At 46.1% G+C, this 16,192-nt stretch overlaps 1 protein-coding gene across 2 annotated transcripts in view; it reads right to left on the bottom strand.

Moving 5' to 3' along the window:
• Positions 1 to 11,517: 11,517 nt before the first annotated feature.
• Positions 11,518 to 16,192, bottom strand: part of FAXC (failed axon connections homolog, metaxin like GST domain containing) — a 62,332-nt gene continuing 57,657 nt past the window's right edge. For both annotated transcript variants that reach the window (XM_079781421.1, XM_079781422.1), the window contains one exon: positions 11,518 to 15,488. In XM_079781421.1, the coding sequence (XP_079637547.1) occupies positions 15,199 to 15,488 (290 nt within the window). In that variant the 3' untranslated portion in view covers positions 11,518 to 15,198. The remainder of the gene's footprint in view (positions 15,489 to 16,192) is intronic.

Below are 16,192 nucleotides of genomic sequence, written 5' to 3'. Positions count from 1 at the left end.
CTAGAAAGTGGGACAGGACATGAACAGGAAAGCATATAGGCACATGCTTGGTGTTTAAGAAACAGATGAGCAATGATTGCTTCAGAAATGAAGAAATGGGACCATTTCTCAGAGCAGGGAGACTCCCTGGAGAAGAATGAATTTGCTGTGGCCATAATGCATGGGATGGGCACATAAGCCAACAGGATGGAACCCCACGAACCAAGACATGAAAGTGGCCAGGACATGACACAGTGTTGAGGAAGTCAGCTGCCTGGGGAGGGCACAGTTCTGCGAGGAAGCTTCACCAAGGACAGCAGGACAACGAGATGTTTAGGAACCAAATATTGAAAGCCCTTGACAAGGAGTTGAGACTATTCTGTAGAAGGTGAGGAGCCATCAAAGATATCTGAGCAAGAAGTTCTGACAAGAAACAATAAGGACCCAAATTGAAATCAACAATGTGAATAGCAAAAGTAAATCAGGAGGGCAGTGTCAGCATTGAACACAATTCAGAAATTCTTATTACAATTGACTGCATGTAGTAATAACAAACTGCAGCTGTTTTGAGGGACTAAGGAGATATCCAACTTCTCACTGGCTACAAGTAAGCAGATAAACAATGAGGCTTGCCTAAAACTTCATCCAACACTAGGAAAAAACTGCTTCACCGAGTAATTTTTCAGGGCGGTTATATAAAAGTAACAGATTTCTAATTGTACTTGACATTGTCATGTCTGCTATTAAGGTACTAAGTATCCTATATCATAAAACCCTAATATGCAAATTGACCAAATGGTGGAATGACCGGTCGCTATGACGCGCACTGACCACCAGGGAGCAGACACTCAATGCAGGAGCTGCCCCCTGGTGGTCAGTGTGTGCTCCCACAGGGGGAGCCCCGCTCAGCCAGAAGCCAGGCTCAAGGCTGGCGGGTGCAGGCCGGGCTAAAGGACCCCCACCCCACCCCCAGTGCACGAATGTCGTGCACCAGGCGGCCTCTAGTATATGTATATATGTGACAATATAGGAAAGAGGGCTAAAAACAATAACATATTACTATGGACTCAAATTCCTAATGTCAGGAAAGAGTTGAAGCAGGCAGTAGAAAAGGTGAAAGAAGAAGACTTATCTCCTAGCTGTCAGATTTTCCTCCTCTTTTTGTGCGCAGAGGTCGCGCTAACTCCATACGTGTCAGTACTGAAGAAAGAGTGCATCACTAACCTCACTCTGCTTCCTGTATGATGCAAAACTGATACTACAAGGAATAAACTTCCAAGACCCCAAAATAAAGCTACCCACAAAGTTATAATGCATACTAGAGGCCCAGTGCATGATTAAATCATGCACGTGTAGGGTCCCCTACACGCTTTCGCTTTCGATCGCAGGGGAGCTGGGTGCCTGTCCGCTGGTGCACCAGGCCTTTCGGAAGCCTCCGGCATGGCGGAGGCTTCCGAAAGGCCTGGTGCCGGAGGGGACAGGCACCCAGCTCCCACACTTTTGATGGTCCGTGGCGGGACGTGAGCTCGCTTCCCCAGAGGCCCCTTCTGTGCCACAGCACAGCCATGGCGCAGACGCTGAGCTCGCGTTGCCAGCGAGCGGCAGCGCAAGCTCAGCGTCCCGCCAGCCCAATCAGCCACCCTGGCCACCCCGAGTCCCGCCCCCCCCCCCCGCGCCTTCTGGCCAATCGTGGGCATAGCGAAGGTACAGTCAATTTGCATATTTGTCTATTATTAGGTAGGATAGTTTCATTAATAAGTTAAATATCCTGCAACACATAGAAACAATATAAGACAAAGAATAGTGAATGTACCTAACACGAGAGGCTCCAACAAAAGAACTTATTGGGCAGCATAAGAGCACAGGGTGGGGAAAACACAGTGCCAACTATTAGCAGGATTCAGAATTCAGATCCATGGAATATGTGTGTCAAAGAAACAAGAGCTATCTGAGCTATAGGGCTACAATTCCATCAAGGGATCTGAGGACTGCATAAACCACTTGAGCCTCCAGAAATTACCACCCCATCCTCCAGCCACCTGTGGTTTGTTCTATGAGTAATTTACTGCCTTTGCATAGCCTATCCTGTCAAACTTTGGATATTTCTTTGCAATTTGATTTACATTTTACCCGAGAATCTGCCCGTTCCTGTAACCAATCTTTATTGAGCATTTACTACATGTACATGCCGTGATGTGGGGAGAAGTGGACAGTGGGGTCCTGGCCTCCAGCTGCTGCAGGCTTTACACCCTTAAAGTTGTCCAACATCAGAAAGCAGACATCCTACATGTCCCAGCTAGAGTAAATACCCATCAAAAACAACAAAAAATGCCGTAGCCAGTTTAACTCAGTGGATAGAGCGTTGCCCTTCGGACCAAAGGGTCCCGGGTTCGATTCCGGTCAAGGGCATGTACCTTGGTTGCAGGCTCCTCCCTGGCCTGGGCTCTAGTTGGAGCTCGTGCAGGAGGCAACCAATCGATGTGTTTCTCTCACACTGATGTTTCTCTCGGTCTTTCCCTCTCTATTCCACTCTCCCTAAAAATCAGTGGAAAAAATATTCTCGGGTGAGGATTAACAAAACAAAAAAACAAAACCTAAAACAAATGTCTGATGGGAAGACAGCCAGGGGCTTTGTGGGGGCGTGTGGTTCCCGGAGTGCCCCCTCCTTGGGGTTCGGTCTATGCAGTTTCCCAGGGCTCCGCTCATGGGGAAAAGCTACTGCACAGTGACTTGGGGAAGCTGCTTTTAAGGAGAAAAGGGGCCCTAACCGGTTTGGCTCAGTGGATAGAGCGTCGGCCTGCGGACTGAAGGGTCCCAGGTACCATTCCAGTCAAGGGCATGTACCTTGGTTGTGGGCATATCTCCAGTAGGGGGTGTTGCAGGAGGCAGCTGATCGATGTTTCTCTCTCATCGGTGTTTCTAACTCTCTATCCCTCTCCCTTCCTCTCTGTAAAAAATCAATAAAATATATTTTTTTTTAAAAAGGAGAAAAGGGTTGGCTTAGCTGATGCTAAGACATGAGGTAATACACCCAATCAACCCACACCTGCCTCCAAGCAGCTGATATAATGCCTCCCAGCAAAACCTTGCCCCTCCCTACCACAGGTGCACTCCATGTCCGCCTTAACCCTTTTACGACACATCTTTGCGTCCTTCATCCCTTGAAAGGAAGGAGTACAGCTGGTGGTATACAGTAGAGAAACGCTAGACTCTTAAACTCAGACTCTCTGCATTTAAACCACAGCTCCTCTGTTCACTGAGCAGAGATCCTGGGAAGTGACTTCATCTCTCTTTGCCTCAGTTTTCCCATCTGTAACTGAGGATGAGGATGATGGTGATGAAGGTGTTGGTGGTGGTAAAGATGATGGTGACGATGATAGTACCTATCTGACAGGTCGTGATGAGGAATAAATGAGTTAATACATGCAGGTTGCTTAGAACGGTAGTTAATACGTAGATGTTAGCGATTACTAGTTATCTGGTCAATAAACTCCTCTCTTCAGCACAATGAGAATCAACAAAGCAGGAGGTGGAATCCGAGTCTACAGGGAAGGGGTTTCAACCTCAGGGGAAGAAGGCAGGACATTTGAGCTGGGAGGGATCTTAAAGATCAGCCTGCCAGGACTGCCAGTTTGCATATGGGGCTACAAGGCCCGTGGCCCAGGCCTCACTGCCTCTAACAGGATCTTAAAGGCCAGCGTTACACAAATGCAAGGCACTCCTGAATTCTATTATCTCTCCAGCTCACTTCCTCAGCGGTGCCCTCGGGGGCCGCGGCTTCACAAGTTCCAGTCCTGCATCTCCTACTGGTTCCTCAAATTCAGTGTAACCCCCTCCTCATGTCCTACGTCTGGCAGGCATAGGGCCATGTCCCCAATCTCCCAGGGTTACCTTCATCATCTCTCTCCCAGCCACCTGGTGCTCCCACATCCAGGAGTCCCAGTGTTCTCATGTGCTCAGTGGCTGCTCTTTCCCTCTCCCCATTCCCACCACCCCACCCCACCCCATGCCACCCTCACCCTCACCTCACCGTCCAGCTTCCCTCTGAGACACTGAGGTCAGGTCCAGCTGCCGGGCTGCAGCCTCTCCTCTGACCAGTCCTGCATCCAGACTGCCACCCGATGAGCCTCATTTACTCCCTCTTTCCTCCTGCTCCTCTCCTGCTCAAAAGCCCTCCTCACCCCCAAAGGGATGACTTCCCAACGGTGTGCCAGGGTCCTCCGCCCCCCTTCCTCCCCGTCCCATGCTTGTGCCGCCAGCACAGCTGGACTGTTTGACATCCCTGAGCCGTCCTTAAAATTTCTGCTCTTTTTCTGTTGAATGCACAGCTAAAGTGGAGGGAGGCCTGCGAGGGTAGAGACGGAAGCAGCTGGCTTCACGCAAGGAACACGCGGGCCCAAGAGGGTTGGGGCAGGGGCTGGGGCTGGGGCTGCTCCCTTCCACGCGCAGCCCTTCCCCCACTCTCCTCCCTTTCACGGCTGCCTGCGATGTGTTTTAATCTTTTAATCGGGGTTTACCTGGAGGCGTGGTGAGCACGAGTTACCCAGGGTGCTGGCCCTGGCCAAACCCGCCCCAGGTGGGCGAATCTCCAACCCTAATGGCCCTCCATGGAGACGACCCTAAGTCCTCCCACAAGAACAGTCACCGAACTAGACGGGGTACCTACCTCTTCGGTGTGCAGGGCAACAGCACAGTAATTCTCCCTTCGTCCCAGAGTTCCCGCTCACCCAGAGGCTGGGTTTGTAAGAAAGGCCGGTGCTGAGGAGCAGCAGCCCAGCTGCTAAGGGTTCGATGGGTGCGGACAGCGGCACCATCTACACACCGACGGGCAGCCCCGGGCAAGCAAGGAGACCACCTGTTCTGCCTCTGCTCTCACGGACAGAAGGACAACAGCATGGACAAGGAGGGCCTGGGATACTCAGGACCCCCGGCAGCAAAGCATTTCCCTCAACACTTCCGAGAGCACAGCGCGCTGGAAAGGCAAATGGTCCCCCCCACCACCGCCCCCATCACCCCCCTACCACCAAACCCCACCCCCCACCCCCCACCCCGGAGGGCCCCAGGCATGGCTGGCGGGTCTGGAGCCACTTCAGCTGAAGGAGACGTCGCTTTGTCCCAGAGCACCTCCAGTCAGGACCTGTGTTAATAAGCAGGACTGAATGGTTGGGATTTATTAGGTCAAGAGAGAAAGGGGGTGTAAAAGGGATAAAAAAAAACCAAACTTGTATCTCTCGAACAGGCGTCCTCAAACTACGGCCCGCGGGCCACATGCGGGTGTTTTTGCCGCTTTGTTTTTTCACTTCAAAATAAGATCTGTGCAGTGTGCATAGGAATTCGTTCATAGTTTTTTTTAAACTATAGTCCGGCCCTCCAACGGTCTGAGGGACAGTGAACTGGCCCCCTGTTTAAACAGTTTGAGGACCCCTGCTCTAGAATGTATGATTAGGGGACTCTCTCATTTTATACTTAATAGATATTCCTATGGTTTGGGCAGTTGGTGATTCTGGATGTTACCTTATCATAATTTGCTCTAAATGGTAAGAAGCTAATGTTTGAAATAAGAGCTGGTCCAGTTTGTAGATAGGATTTCAAACATCCAGAATGCCTCTATCCCGACAGGCCCTATGCCCAGCTACCCTTGCGGTTCACGCATATATGTGTGAAACACTTAGTAATGAGATTCGTATTTCCAAAACCTCTCTGTAACTCGCTAACCCCAAGCTATTACTTGAGCATATTTTAGCCACATTACTCTAATTTACGTCCCCAAGCCTCTCTCCTCATCTGTAAAATGGGAATTGTAATTACTTGATTGAAGAGGTGAGACAACTAAGTGAGATAATATTTTTAGAAAGGGAATTTGGTCTACTCTCAGGCCTAGCTACCCAGGGGGAGTCTAAATAACGTGGCCTGACCTCTCCTTCTCCTTTTCTTCCCTCTGCCAGTACATATCGCTCCTCAGGGAGCTCTGAGGGCAGTGCACTGGGCAAGAAGCAAGGGCAGGAGAGGGTAGGGCAGCTCATTCAAAGTGCTCTTCCACTTTAAAAATATGCACTTGAAATTCTCTCAGAAAGTCATATGCCTAAAAAATTCATTACCTCTGTTCTAATTATACAAGAGCCTTACAACTAAAATATTCTCCCAATCATCTAAGAGACCATCGTTTAACAGTATATTAGATGCAGAAGTTTTATAGTTTCCTCCTGGGTGTAAAGTTTAAACATTCCAATTTGCAAAAGAGAAGTGAATTGGAATAAAGACACTCACAGAAAGCTATTTCATATCCATTAGTTAACATCTACACATCAAATACATACAACATTAAGACCAAATATACAGAATTTCCACATCTATATACAGTAATCAACAGAGTGCAGTTCAAATCTATCTTACAATCAAGTGTACAAGTTTAGGTATGGCTTTATAAATACTAACAATAACTGCTAAAGGAACTCACAGGTCCAGAAACAAACCCTGGAATGCCGCCTCCACCACATGAGGCCCTCCTTCAGCCAGATGCTAGTCATTGTGTTTGTGAAACAGATGGCGCAGGTCAATGTTTCTGGGCAGCGTTCACCCACCCGCCCACAAGCCGCTGAAATGTGGTTCCAGTACACCTGCAGTGGTCTTTCCACCTCAGAGATCAGAAAATAAATCTGTCCATCTCCTACACATTTGAAGACACGAGATTATAAACAAATAGAAAACAGACATATCAATGAGCTGATGATGACCAGGGATTATCCAAATGTTTTTCCCATTGGCGCTCAAATTCTCAGGCAATACATCCTGCATTTGCATTATTTGCCCCCCCCCCCCGCCCTCCTTTCTTTTCTTGTTTTGCTTAAATCAGTCGATTGTGAAATCTTTCAGGAATTTTCAAGACATTCTAGAACAAGTGATCCCCAAAAACAGAATTAAAATGAGATCTTGTAAAGGCAACATGTAATTATTCGCGCTTCTCTTCCCCTAACCACAAATGCCTGTTTTAAGTAAAAATAATAAAGAAATGCCTTAACTAAAAGCATGCATCCACGTTTATTTTACATCCACTTTGCCACAAGTGTTACATGCACACTCTTTATTCAGTTGCAGCCTTCAAGGTGCTTATCCTGCGTCTTTCTCTAAACTCTATGGCAGAGTACAGGAGAATATTCTTTGTAAATTTCTATGTTCGCCGTGGCTTTCAGTGTACACAATGTGTCAGCACAGCAGTATGAGCAGCGTGTGTGTTTATAAGTAACTATGCGGAGGGACATGCTCAGGGAGTTTTACTGATCAGGTGAGTGAGCACAAGGATTTGGAGACCACTGCCTGCCTAGGGATGACTTGGGGTATCTCCGAACATTTTGAAGGATTTTTATATAACAAATCTACATGGCTTTGTACATTTTACATTTATAAAATGGAAACTATGCCACAACCATTTTTGAAGACTAGAAGGAAGTAAACACTCTGGGGCAGGCCACTCAGCTGCTCCCCTGGTTTCCGGGAGTCGCTTCAGGTGGGACGATCTGGGAGCATGAGAATATAACAAGACAAAGATCAGGTTGCTTCAAAGCTCCCTGCACCAGCCACCTGTATATCCATAGGCCATCCTTCCTAAAGATTGCATTTGGTGTTTTTTTTTAATTTAAAGCCCGCCCTTTAGTAAGATGTCACCATCTGGAAAACTTCAGTGTGCCTGGCACACCTCTAGCCCAGCCATACCACCTGGTTGCGTGAAGCCCCAGGATCTGTCATTTTCTTTGTCTCCTTCTACGAAGTGAAATTTGAATACAACCAAATGAAAGACTGGGATCCTCATCTTCCCAACCATCACTATCAAGAAGCCATCACCTTCTTCATCAACATTTGAGCTGTCAGACACCCTGCGTGATGCAGATCACTGGGAAAAACATATGTTTGCAATAAGCATAATCCCATGAGACTGATTACTTGAAGTAAAATCACTTTGACAAGAGTCACACAAACATGTTGCCCCTAATGAAGCAGAAATTCCTCAAAAATGTGAGCACTGTCTTTAGTTTTATTGCTGCAAAATAATTTCAGATATAACTTGTTAAAGACAAAAACACAACCATTTGGACATGGTGTATATTTTAATAAGCCAGATGTGAGATCTTGTTAAGGGACAGTGCAAGTATGAGAGAATTCTTCCAATTCTGAATAACTATGAGAGGGAAAAAGTCCATATATTGGTTTTTTTTTTAAGAGGAGGGAGGTAGTACTAGTAAATATCCAAAGCATTTCTCTTCTCTAGCCCTCCAGTGGGCAATTATATCATGTTCCCTTTGCTATCTGTTTAGCCAATGCTAATTAACATGGCAATTCAGGAGCTGAATTCTACTGTTTTCAAAGCCATGGGGTAATTTATAAAAATACTAAAAAAAAGAGGGGGGGGTGTTAAATGTTACTAATAAATAAAAGATACTCAATTGCAGAGCCACAAAGTAAAAAAAAAAAAAAACACAAAAAAACTTGCCAATGGGGGGGTGGAAGGTGAATCAGTCACAATAACACTACTTTTCATAAATTAACTACTATCATAAATATATATTGCTCTACAATTATTAAATTGTTTCAAAAATATTTAAAGCTATAATTAGGGACAGCAGCAATTTTTAACTATTCAAAGAGGACATCAAGTTCATTGCTGAAATATTTAATGGTGTGCAGAACACCAAAGCACTGTATCAATCTTTCGTTCTGGATAACTTGTTTCCCCACTGGAATGACAGGGAGGGTTGGTACTGGCCAGACCACATCCATAAGTTATTTGTTTTATTGTTGCAATGAACCCCTTTATTTGTGTACAAATTTACAATCTGGGGCAACAGTCAGTCCTTTTGAAATTTGAGCGTCTTAATTTGTCCCGGTCCAGCCAGTAGCAGTTTCAGAGAGCATTGGTTTGGGGACAAGTTCTCTGCTTCGGCAAGAGCCAGAATGATTGAAGTGGTCACAGTCAGCCCCAAATCAGCTTTCCTTCCAGCTGCTTTTCAGTATTCTCTGTAACCACCTCTAAGGGGCATGGCCCATATGTGTCTGGCTCCTAAATTTCTGGTGAAGAATTCAAATGTCAAAAATCCTGGCACTGGCAGGAGTTCTGCAGGCAAGAGGCACCTCCTACTCCACTCACCAAGGACCCTTTTGAACTTTGAGTTTCACCCAGACCACTGGAAGCAACAGAATAAAAGTCAAGCACTCCACAGTCCCACACAATTGACCCCTAGACCTGCTAAGCTGGGTGGCCAGAGCTCAGCATGTAGACTCAGATGTATTTGTCATTGAATGTATTACCATCAGTTCTTATTTAACTTAAACAGCACTGCATGTAAAGAACAACCTGGGTCATAGTCAGGAGCAACAAAAATAACTTCACCCTGTAAAAAAGAAGAAAAAGAAGAAAGGAGGAGGAAGGAAAAAGAAAGAAGAAAAAGGAAGAGGAAAAAGAGGAGAGGAGGAAGAGAAGGATAAAGAGGAGGAGGAGGGGGAGGGGAGGGAGGAACCTAAGTCACCATCCTTTTATTGAAAATACACTCAACAATTGTTGAATGAATGAATGAATGAATGAGTGAATGAATGAATGAATGAATGAGCAAATGAATACAGGAAAACCTGCATGTGCAGACCTTTTTCCTGGAGGAAAAATCCAGCTGCTTCCCTCCACCTCAGCCCCAGGCCAGTCAGCCTGCCCAAGCAGAAGTGGTGGGTTTCAGAGTTCAAATGAAGCTCGCCTGGCCCTGAACTGATTTTGATAAGTAGACCTTTTGGATGGTTAAAAGATACATGACTAATGGTGACAACAAAATCCTGTCACTTTCAAAAAGCCTAATCTGTCAAAACAAAGATATTCTCTCAATTAATGTAAGCCAACTCTTCCTCCTTCCTTCCTTACCACTCAGAACATAATCAATGGGAATAATAATAGAGATTATTTTTTTTGTTGTTGTTAATCCTCACCTGAGAATACCCACCCCACCCCCCAATTGATATTTAGAGAGTGGAAGGGAGGGATGGAGGGGAGAAACATTGATGCAAGAGAGACACATCAATTAGTTGCCTCCTGCATGCACCCTGACCAGAACCAGGGATCAAACCCACAATCCAGGTATGTGCCCTTGACCGGGGATTGAACCTCAACCCCTCGGTGCATGGGCCGACACTCTACCCACTGAGCAACATGGGCCAGGGTGAGATTACTTTTGCTTGCATATCCCATTCCTATTTTTCTCCTCTCTGGATGTGTTTAAGGCAAGAAAGAACAAACACTAACAAGTTTTAAAAACTCTTTAGAAGAAAGCTTCCTCAACTGGGGTCATTGAACCCCTTAAGAAATCCACAGATAATTTAAAAAGGTTTCTCAATCTCCTAAACTTATTATTATGTAAATTACATATAGTAACACATGTGTATTTTTCTGGGAAAAGGGTATAGGACTTTCATTAGGTTAGCGATGGAGTCCCTGATACAAACATTCATTTGAAAGCACTACTTCCTAGCCTGGGGCCCCTTTCTGAGCATACCTTTCCCATGCAGCCTTCCGGGGAGGAAATGATCAATGTCGTGTTTCTAGATTGTGAGCTGAGACGCCTTCTTGCAGAACCAATGAAGCTGGGCCTTGACAAGTGGGTATGGGTTGGGCCAGTGGAGAGGGAGGGCAGGCATTTCAGGAGAGGGACTGGCATGGACAGAGGCACAGGGTGGGCGCACACAAGGCATGTTCAGGCCACAGCAAATGAGCCAACCTGGGTGGCTTACAGGAAGGGGCCCCAGGAGACAAGGTGAATAGAGGTAAGGCCCAAGCCAGTTTGGCTCAGTGGATAGAGTCGGCCTGCAGGCCAAAGGGTCCCGGGTTCAATTCCGGTCAAGGGCGCATACCGTGGTTGCAGGCTCCTCCCCGCCCCTAGCCTTAGTCAGGGTGTGTGCAGGAGGCAACCTATCGATGTGTTTCTCTTACATCAATGTTTCGCTCCCTTTCCCTCTCTCATCCACTCTCTCTAAAAGATCAATGGGAAAATATCCTCAGGTGAAGATTTACAACAACAAAAAAGAGGTGAGCATACCAAGCCCTAAGGAGTGACCTCATCCTGAAGCAGTATGGCACCCCACGAGGGCCAGAGTTTTTTACAAAGATTGACCTAGTGGTGATAGGGGGACTGGAGCAGGGAAGCGGCCAAGCATGTGCAAGAGGCTACTGCAGAGATCTAGCCAGAAGAGTATGCCTGAAATGAAGGAGCCATGTCTGTTCTGTTCACTACTCTAAATCCAGTGTGCATCCCAGGGCCAGGACAGGGCAGGTGTTCAGTGGATAGTGAGCATATGGGTGTGGATGCTTTAAAACAGGGGTCCTCAAACTTTTTAAACAGGGGGCCAGTTCACTGTCCCTCAGACCGTTGGAGGGCCGGACTATAGTTTAAAAAAAACTATGAACAAATTCCTATGCACACTGCACATATCTTATTTTGAAGTAAAAAAACAAAACGGCAAAAACACCCGCATGTGGCCCGTGGGCCGTAGTTTGAGGACGCCTGCTTTAAAAGATACATAACAAAGAATGAGGAGTACTGGTGACTTGGGTGTCCATCTTGGTATCATTCACAGAGCCTAGCGGTGCCTTGCACGGAGTGGATACTGAAGAAAGGTCTCTTGAATTGGCCTGGACCAGGTTGAACAGACCTGGGGAACAAGGGTGGAGGAGTCCCAGCACTCTCCAAGAGGCTGGGATGAGCTAGCTCTAGGGACATCTAGGACTGATCTCTCAGAGAGTGTGTATTTAAAAGGAAATCAAGTCAACGCGGTTAATCTCAAGAACCATCAAAGGCAAGGTGAAAGACCTGTTTCTGGTCCTGCCCTGCAAGTAAGTATTTGTGACACTGAGCCAATAATGCCCTCAGGCCTCTCTTGTAAGGGGCTTTCTAGAGATAATCCATGCCTCGCTATACATTTCTATGATCCAACACTCACTCTCAAATAATCCAAGCGAGACCCATGAGGCTAATCCTCAACACTTCCTTTCTTGAACTCTAGCACATCCTACTACCCCAGTGCCCATAGACGGGGCTCACCTGAGGACTAGACAGCTGCTGTGATTCACAGCCAGTTGCTCTAAGTCTGTGATCAGTCTTCTGGGTAACCCATGGCCTTGTTAATGCCACCATTCACAATTCCTTATGTTACAACAAAATGTTAAACTCGAACAATATAGTTCAATTCTGCAGTAAATTTATATTGTCTTTGTATCTACTCTGATTCATACAAAACATACTACTGCTGCTCATTAATCCTGATGAGTTGGGACAGGGAGGGCGAAGAGAAGCGGATAGACAGAATTTATGCTCACAATGAGAGGTGACACAGGACTGGTGGCCTCTGGGTCTTCTGTCCAACCAACACCATGTTAGCATCAAAGAGCCACTTCCTTAAGTTACCGTCCAGTAAAAAGAAACACAGAAGTTGAACAAGTGAGCCAGATGACCAAAATGTCCCCTAATTTTTTATGTTAATTTTTGTAATAAATAGCACCTGTTCATCACATTGGAAACACTTCAAATCTGGATAGCTTAAGAATGAACCACATCAAATGAAAGCCCTCCCAACAAAGACTAAGTCATTCCTCACCACAGTGATTTTGTCTTGGTCATTTCATTGCCATAACATATACTGGGGGGAGGGGGAGACCTTCTAGGATTCCAAATCAAATTACACCTACAAAATGTTGATGACCTAGTCATGAGCTGTCAGGGCAGCACCCAAGCCTCCCGGTACAATGTCCATTCAAGCTCCTATGGGAGTTACCTGGATAGACTCAACTGTGTCGTAACTTCTCTCTGAACGTTGGCTCTCCATGTACTTGCCCTCCAAGTACAACACAATAAAGAACATATGTGAATCTACAGACTCGTAACTTACTCATTCTTGGAGTGAAGGTTCATCAAACAGTGCTATACAGGAAGGATAAATTATAGACAAAATTTCAAACACAAGTCTTTCCAGCTGAGGGTGGAGAAAGGGCAACAGTCTTGGTGGAGCCAGGCCCACAGTCCACCTGTTCATCACATTCACATTTTCAGGACAGGAGCTTCCCTTGTCACACAGAACTGCCTCCAGCTGGCTTGGAGACATACTTGCTAGAGAAAAGAGAGGCAAACAGTCCTCCCAAATGATACTGGAGACAAAAAATAAAATTAAAAAAAATTGGCTTATCCATTCTTATCTTCACCACATTCTCATTAGCCATCAAACAGTCCTCTCAAAAATGAATCATTTTGATAAGATACGAACAACGAAGTTATCTGTAGAATAAGAATTTCTAACTTAGGGTATTTCAACATTTCTTCCTTGTTCCATATCCCCTAAACCAAGCATGTCAAACTCAAAGGCTAACACGGGCCAAATAAATGAGGCATGTGGCCAGTGGGCCACGTGACTTTGACATGCTTGCCCTACACAGTTGCTTAAATGGTAAACAGATTCAAAACCTCGCCCCCTTTCTCTCTCTGTGCATCCTCAGTATTTGAGGATTGTTTTTGCAAAAGCTATATTCAAAGAGTCTTTTTGAAGTACATGAACTTCTCAGAAGAAATTGCTGTCTTTCAAGAAGTGCCTCTTCCACCCCATAATGAATAGTCCTTACCTCGCCAGTTGGTTGTGAACAGAAGCAAAGCAGTTTAGTTTCCAGCAGCAAATCTTAACACTGACTCTATTCGCCCAAATCCATGGCTGCCACCCCAGGATCTTCACCCCAAATATAACTGGAAATGTTTTAAGTCAACCAAGACTGTGTCTTCCGAGATAAAGGGCCTCCGTAAATACAGAGTTCATGGGCTCTCAGGGGAGGGAATGAATGGGAGATCCCTAAGAAACATTAAAATTTGTCCTCAGCACTGCGTTCCTCTCACTGGGCAACGACTGAGAACACCAGAAAAGGTGCATTAACAAAACTGCATAGAGTCTACACTCACAAAGTTTTTGATGCTAGTAACATGATCCTCTTTCTCCTTCCCCTTTTCAATACCTCTTTGCAAGGTTTGTTTTCAAACAGACGTCACAAGTTGGCTAGCTTGTGCTTACAAAAATCAATCAAGTACTTTCCCCTTCCCCTCCATTAAGCCCATCATATTCCTGAACTTTATTCCCGCCAAATAAATCAAATTCCTTAACACTCAGGAATCAGCCAAGGGCACATCCCAGGGTGCGTTCAGGCAATGGGAGGAAGACGTTTCTGCAAACAGACACAATTAAAGACCATTTGTAGCTGTTGATGATTTGTAAAAATATGTCCAAGTTTTTCCTTCAACAAAAGATTTCAATTCAAGCAAGGTCACCAAGAGGCATGATGACAGAGTCCCGGCTGTGCCTTCGTGTGTTTCGTCTGATCGGCTTTTTGGAGGGACTGCAGTGGCTACTGCCTGGATGTGGAATTCCTTTGCCCTCAAATCTTCAAATGTATGAAGAGCACAATAAAGAATAAAATGTTGTGTTTATGTCACACCTCTTCTAAGAGGTTTAGAGCGCCACATGGAACCCCATGAATCCTCACAACACCCCTGTGAGGTAGGTAGGTGGAGAGTATTGTTATCCCCACTTTACAGGTGGGGGGAATGAGGCACACAAGAATTAAGAGATTTGCCCGAAATCACACAGCTGGTCACTGGCAGGGCTTAGGATACAACGTATACTGATTAGCACCTAGCACAGTGCTTTGCACATAGTAGGTGTTCGCTGAATATCTATGGATTTTATTTGACTTACACCTCAACATACAATATACACACATAAAATACAGCCACAGAATATTCATCTCCTAAGTTTTCCTCTGACGACATCTCTCATTCCTTCAAACCCTGGTGGATGGAGGATGTTCAAGAATTCATCTCACAACGAAGCCCTCAGGTCGGAGAGGATCGACATACACCATCGGAGGAAAACCTGCCCTTGCGCCCGGTCCACCTCACAATATTAGTTTTCTAATGAAAACAAAAATGGATTTCAGGAACCATGCTGACATTTTGTTTGCTTGTTTGCCTGTTTGTTTGCAATGGAGCCATCTGAACGGTTCTGTGTGTACAAAAGAGAACTAAGGCTGCTCTCGGCCAGTCGCTTGTGAGAAGGGTGCCAGGCACGGAGACCTCCTCCCGGCTGCGGTGGATTTCTACCTGGGCACCCAGCCCGGCCCAGGCGGCGGCGGCTCCAGCAGAAAGGGCCCGTGAGGCTGTGTCACTTGCACGGCTCGTGCTCTGTGTAGTCGTCCATGTCCACGTCGGAATCAAAGAGCGAGTGTCCGGTGAAATCCGTGTCTGGCGTTCTGGAAAAACTGTTCTCCGCGCCCTCGTCCTCGAAGGTCTCTGTCCTTGAGTAAAGGCTGAAATCCAGCAGAGGGGTGTGGGTCTTGCTGCCCTCGCTGCTCTCCTCCGACTCGTAGATGGTGTTGTCGTCGTCGTGGTGCCACTCGGGCCAGAACTTCCTCCGGATCCTCTCGCAGTACATGGCCAGGTTGATGAGCTCACCTGCAGGGCGGCAAGGACAGCCAGGGTTAGCTCTCGGGGCCAGCAATCTGCCCGCGCTGGGCTTTCTGGGGAATGTGGGAGAATGTTTTCAAGCCCGGCCGGTGTGGCTCAGTGGTTGAGTGTCGACCTATGGACCAGGAGATCACAGTTCAATTGCCAGTCAGGGCACATGCCTGGGTTTTGGGCTCAGATCCCCAGTAGGGGGCATGCAGGAAGCAGCCGATCAATGATTCTCTCTCACCAGTGATGTCTCTGTCTCCCTCTCCCCATACCCCTACCCCTACCCCGTCTCCTCCCACTCCCTCTCCCTCCTCTCTGAAATCCATCAAATATACTTTTAAAAAATTTCCCACAGAGGAAATGTCAAAATGTTTAGACTTTCTACACATAATAAGAAACGTGAGTGGGAAAAGGTAAATTCAGTGAGGGGCTAGATGAAATTTAGGAGTGAGTTTTATGGTGATGAGAAATTGGGGATGGGTAGTTTATCTGAAATGGCAGCTAAACTACCATCATTTGGCTTTGTGAAGCATTTTATTATTTTATGTTTGCTTCAACTGGTTCCTATGTAAATTAATTTATAGTCCATGAAAATACACCAACTGTCAATTGGATTAAACCAACCAGAAGTAATCATTCATTCCATAAATATTTGTAGCGTTATTACGGGCTGAGCACTATGCCAAGTGGTTTACAAATGTTAT

The sequence above is a fragment of the Cnephaeus nilssonii genome, assembly GCF_951640355.1.
Source record: "Cnephaeus nilssonii genome assembly, chromosome: 9".
NCBI lineage: Eukaryota > Metazoa > Chordata > Mammalia > Chiroptera > Vespertilionidae > Cnephaeus > Cnephaeus nilssonii.
The sequence above is the reverse complement of the archived record's forward strand: the minus strand, read 5'-3'. Positions and strand labels throughout refer to the sequence as shown.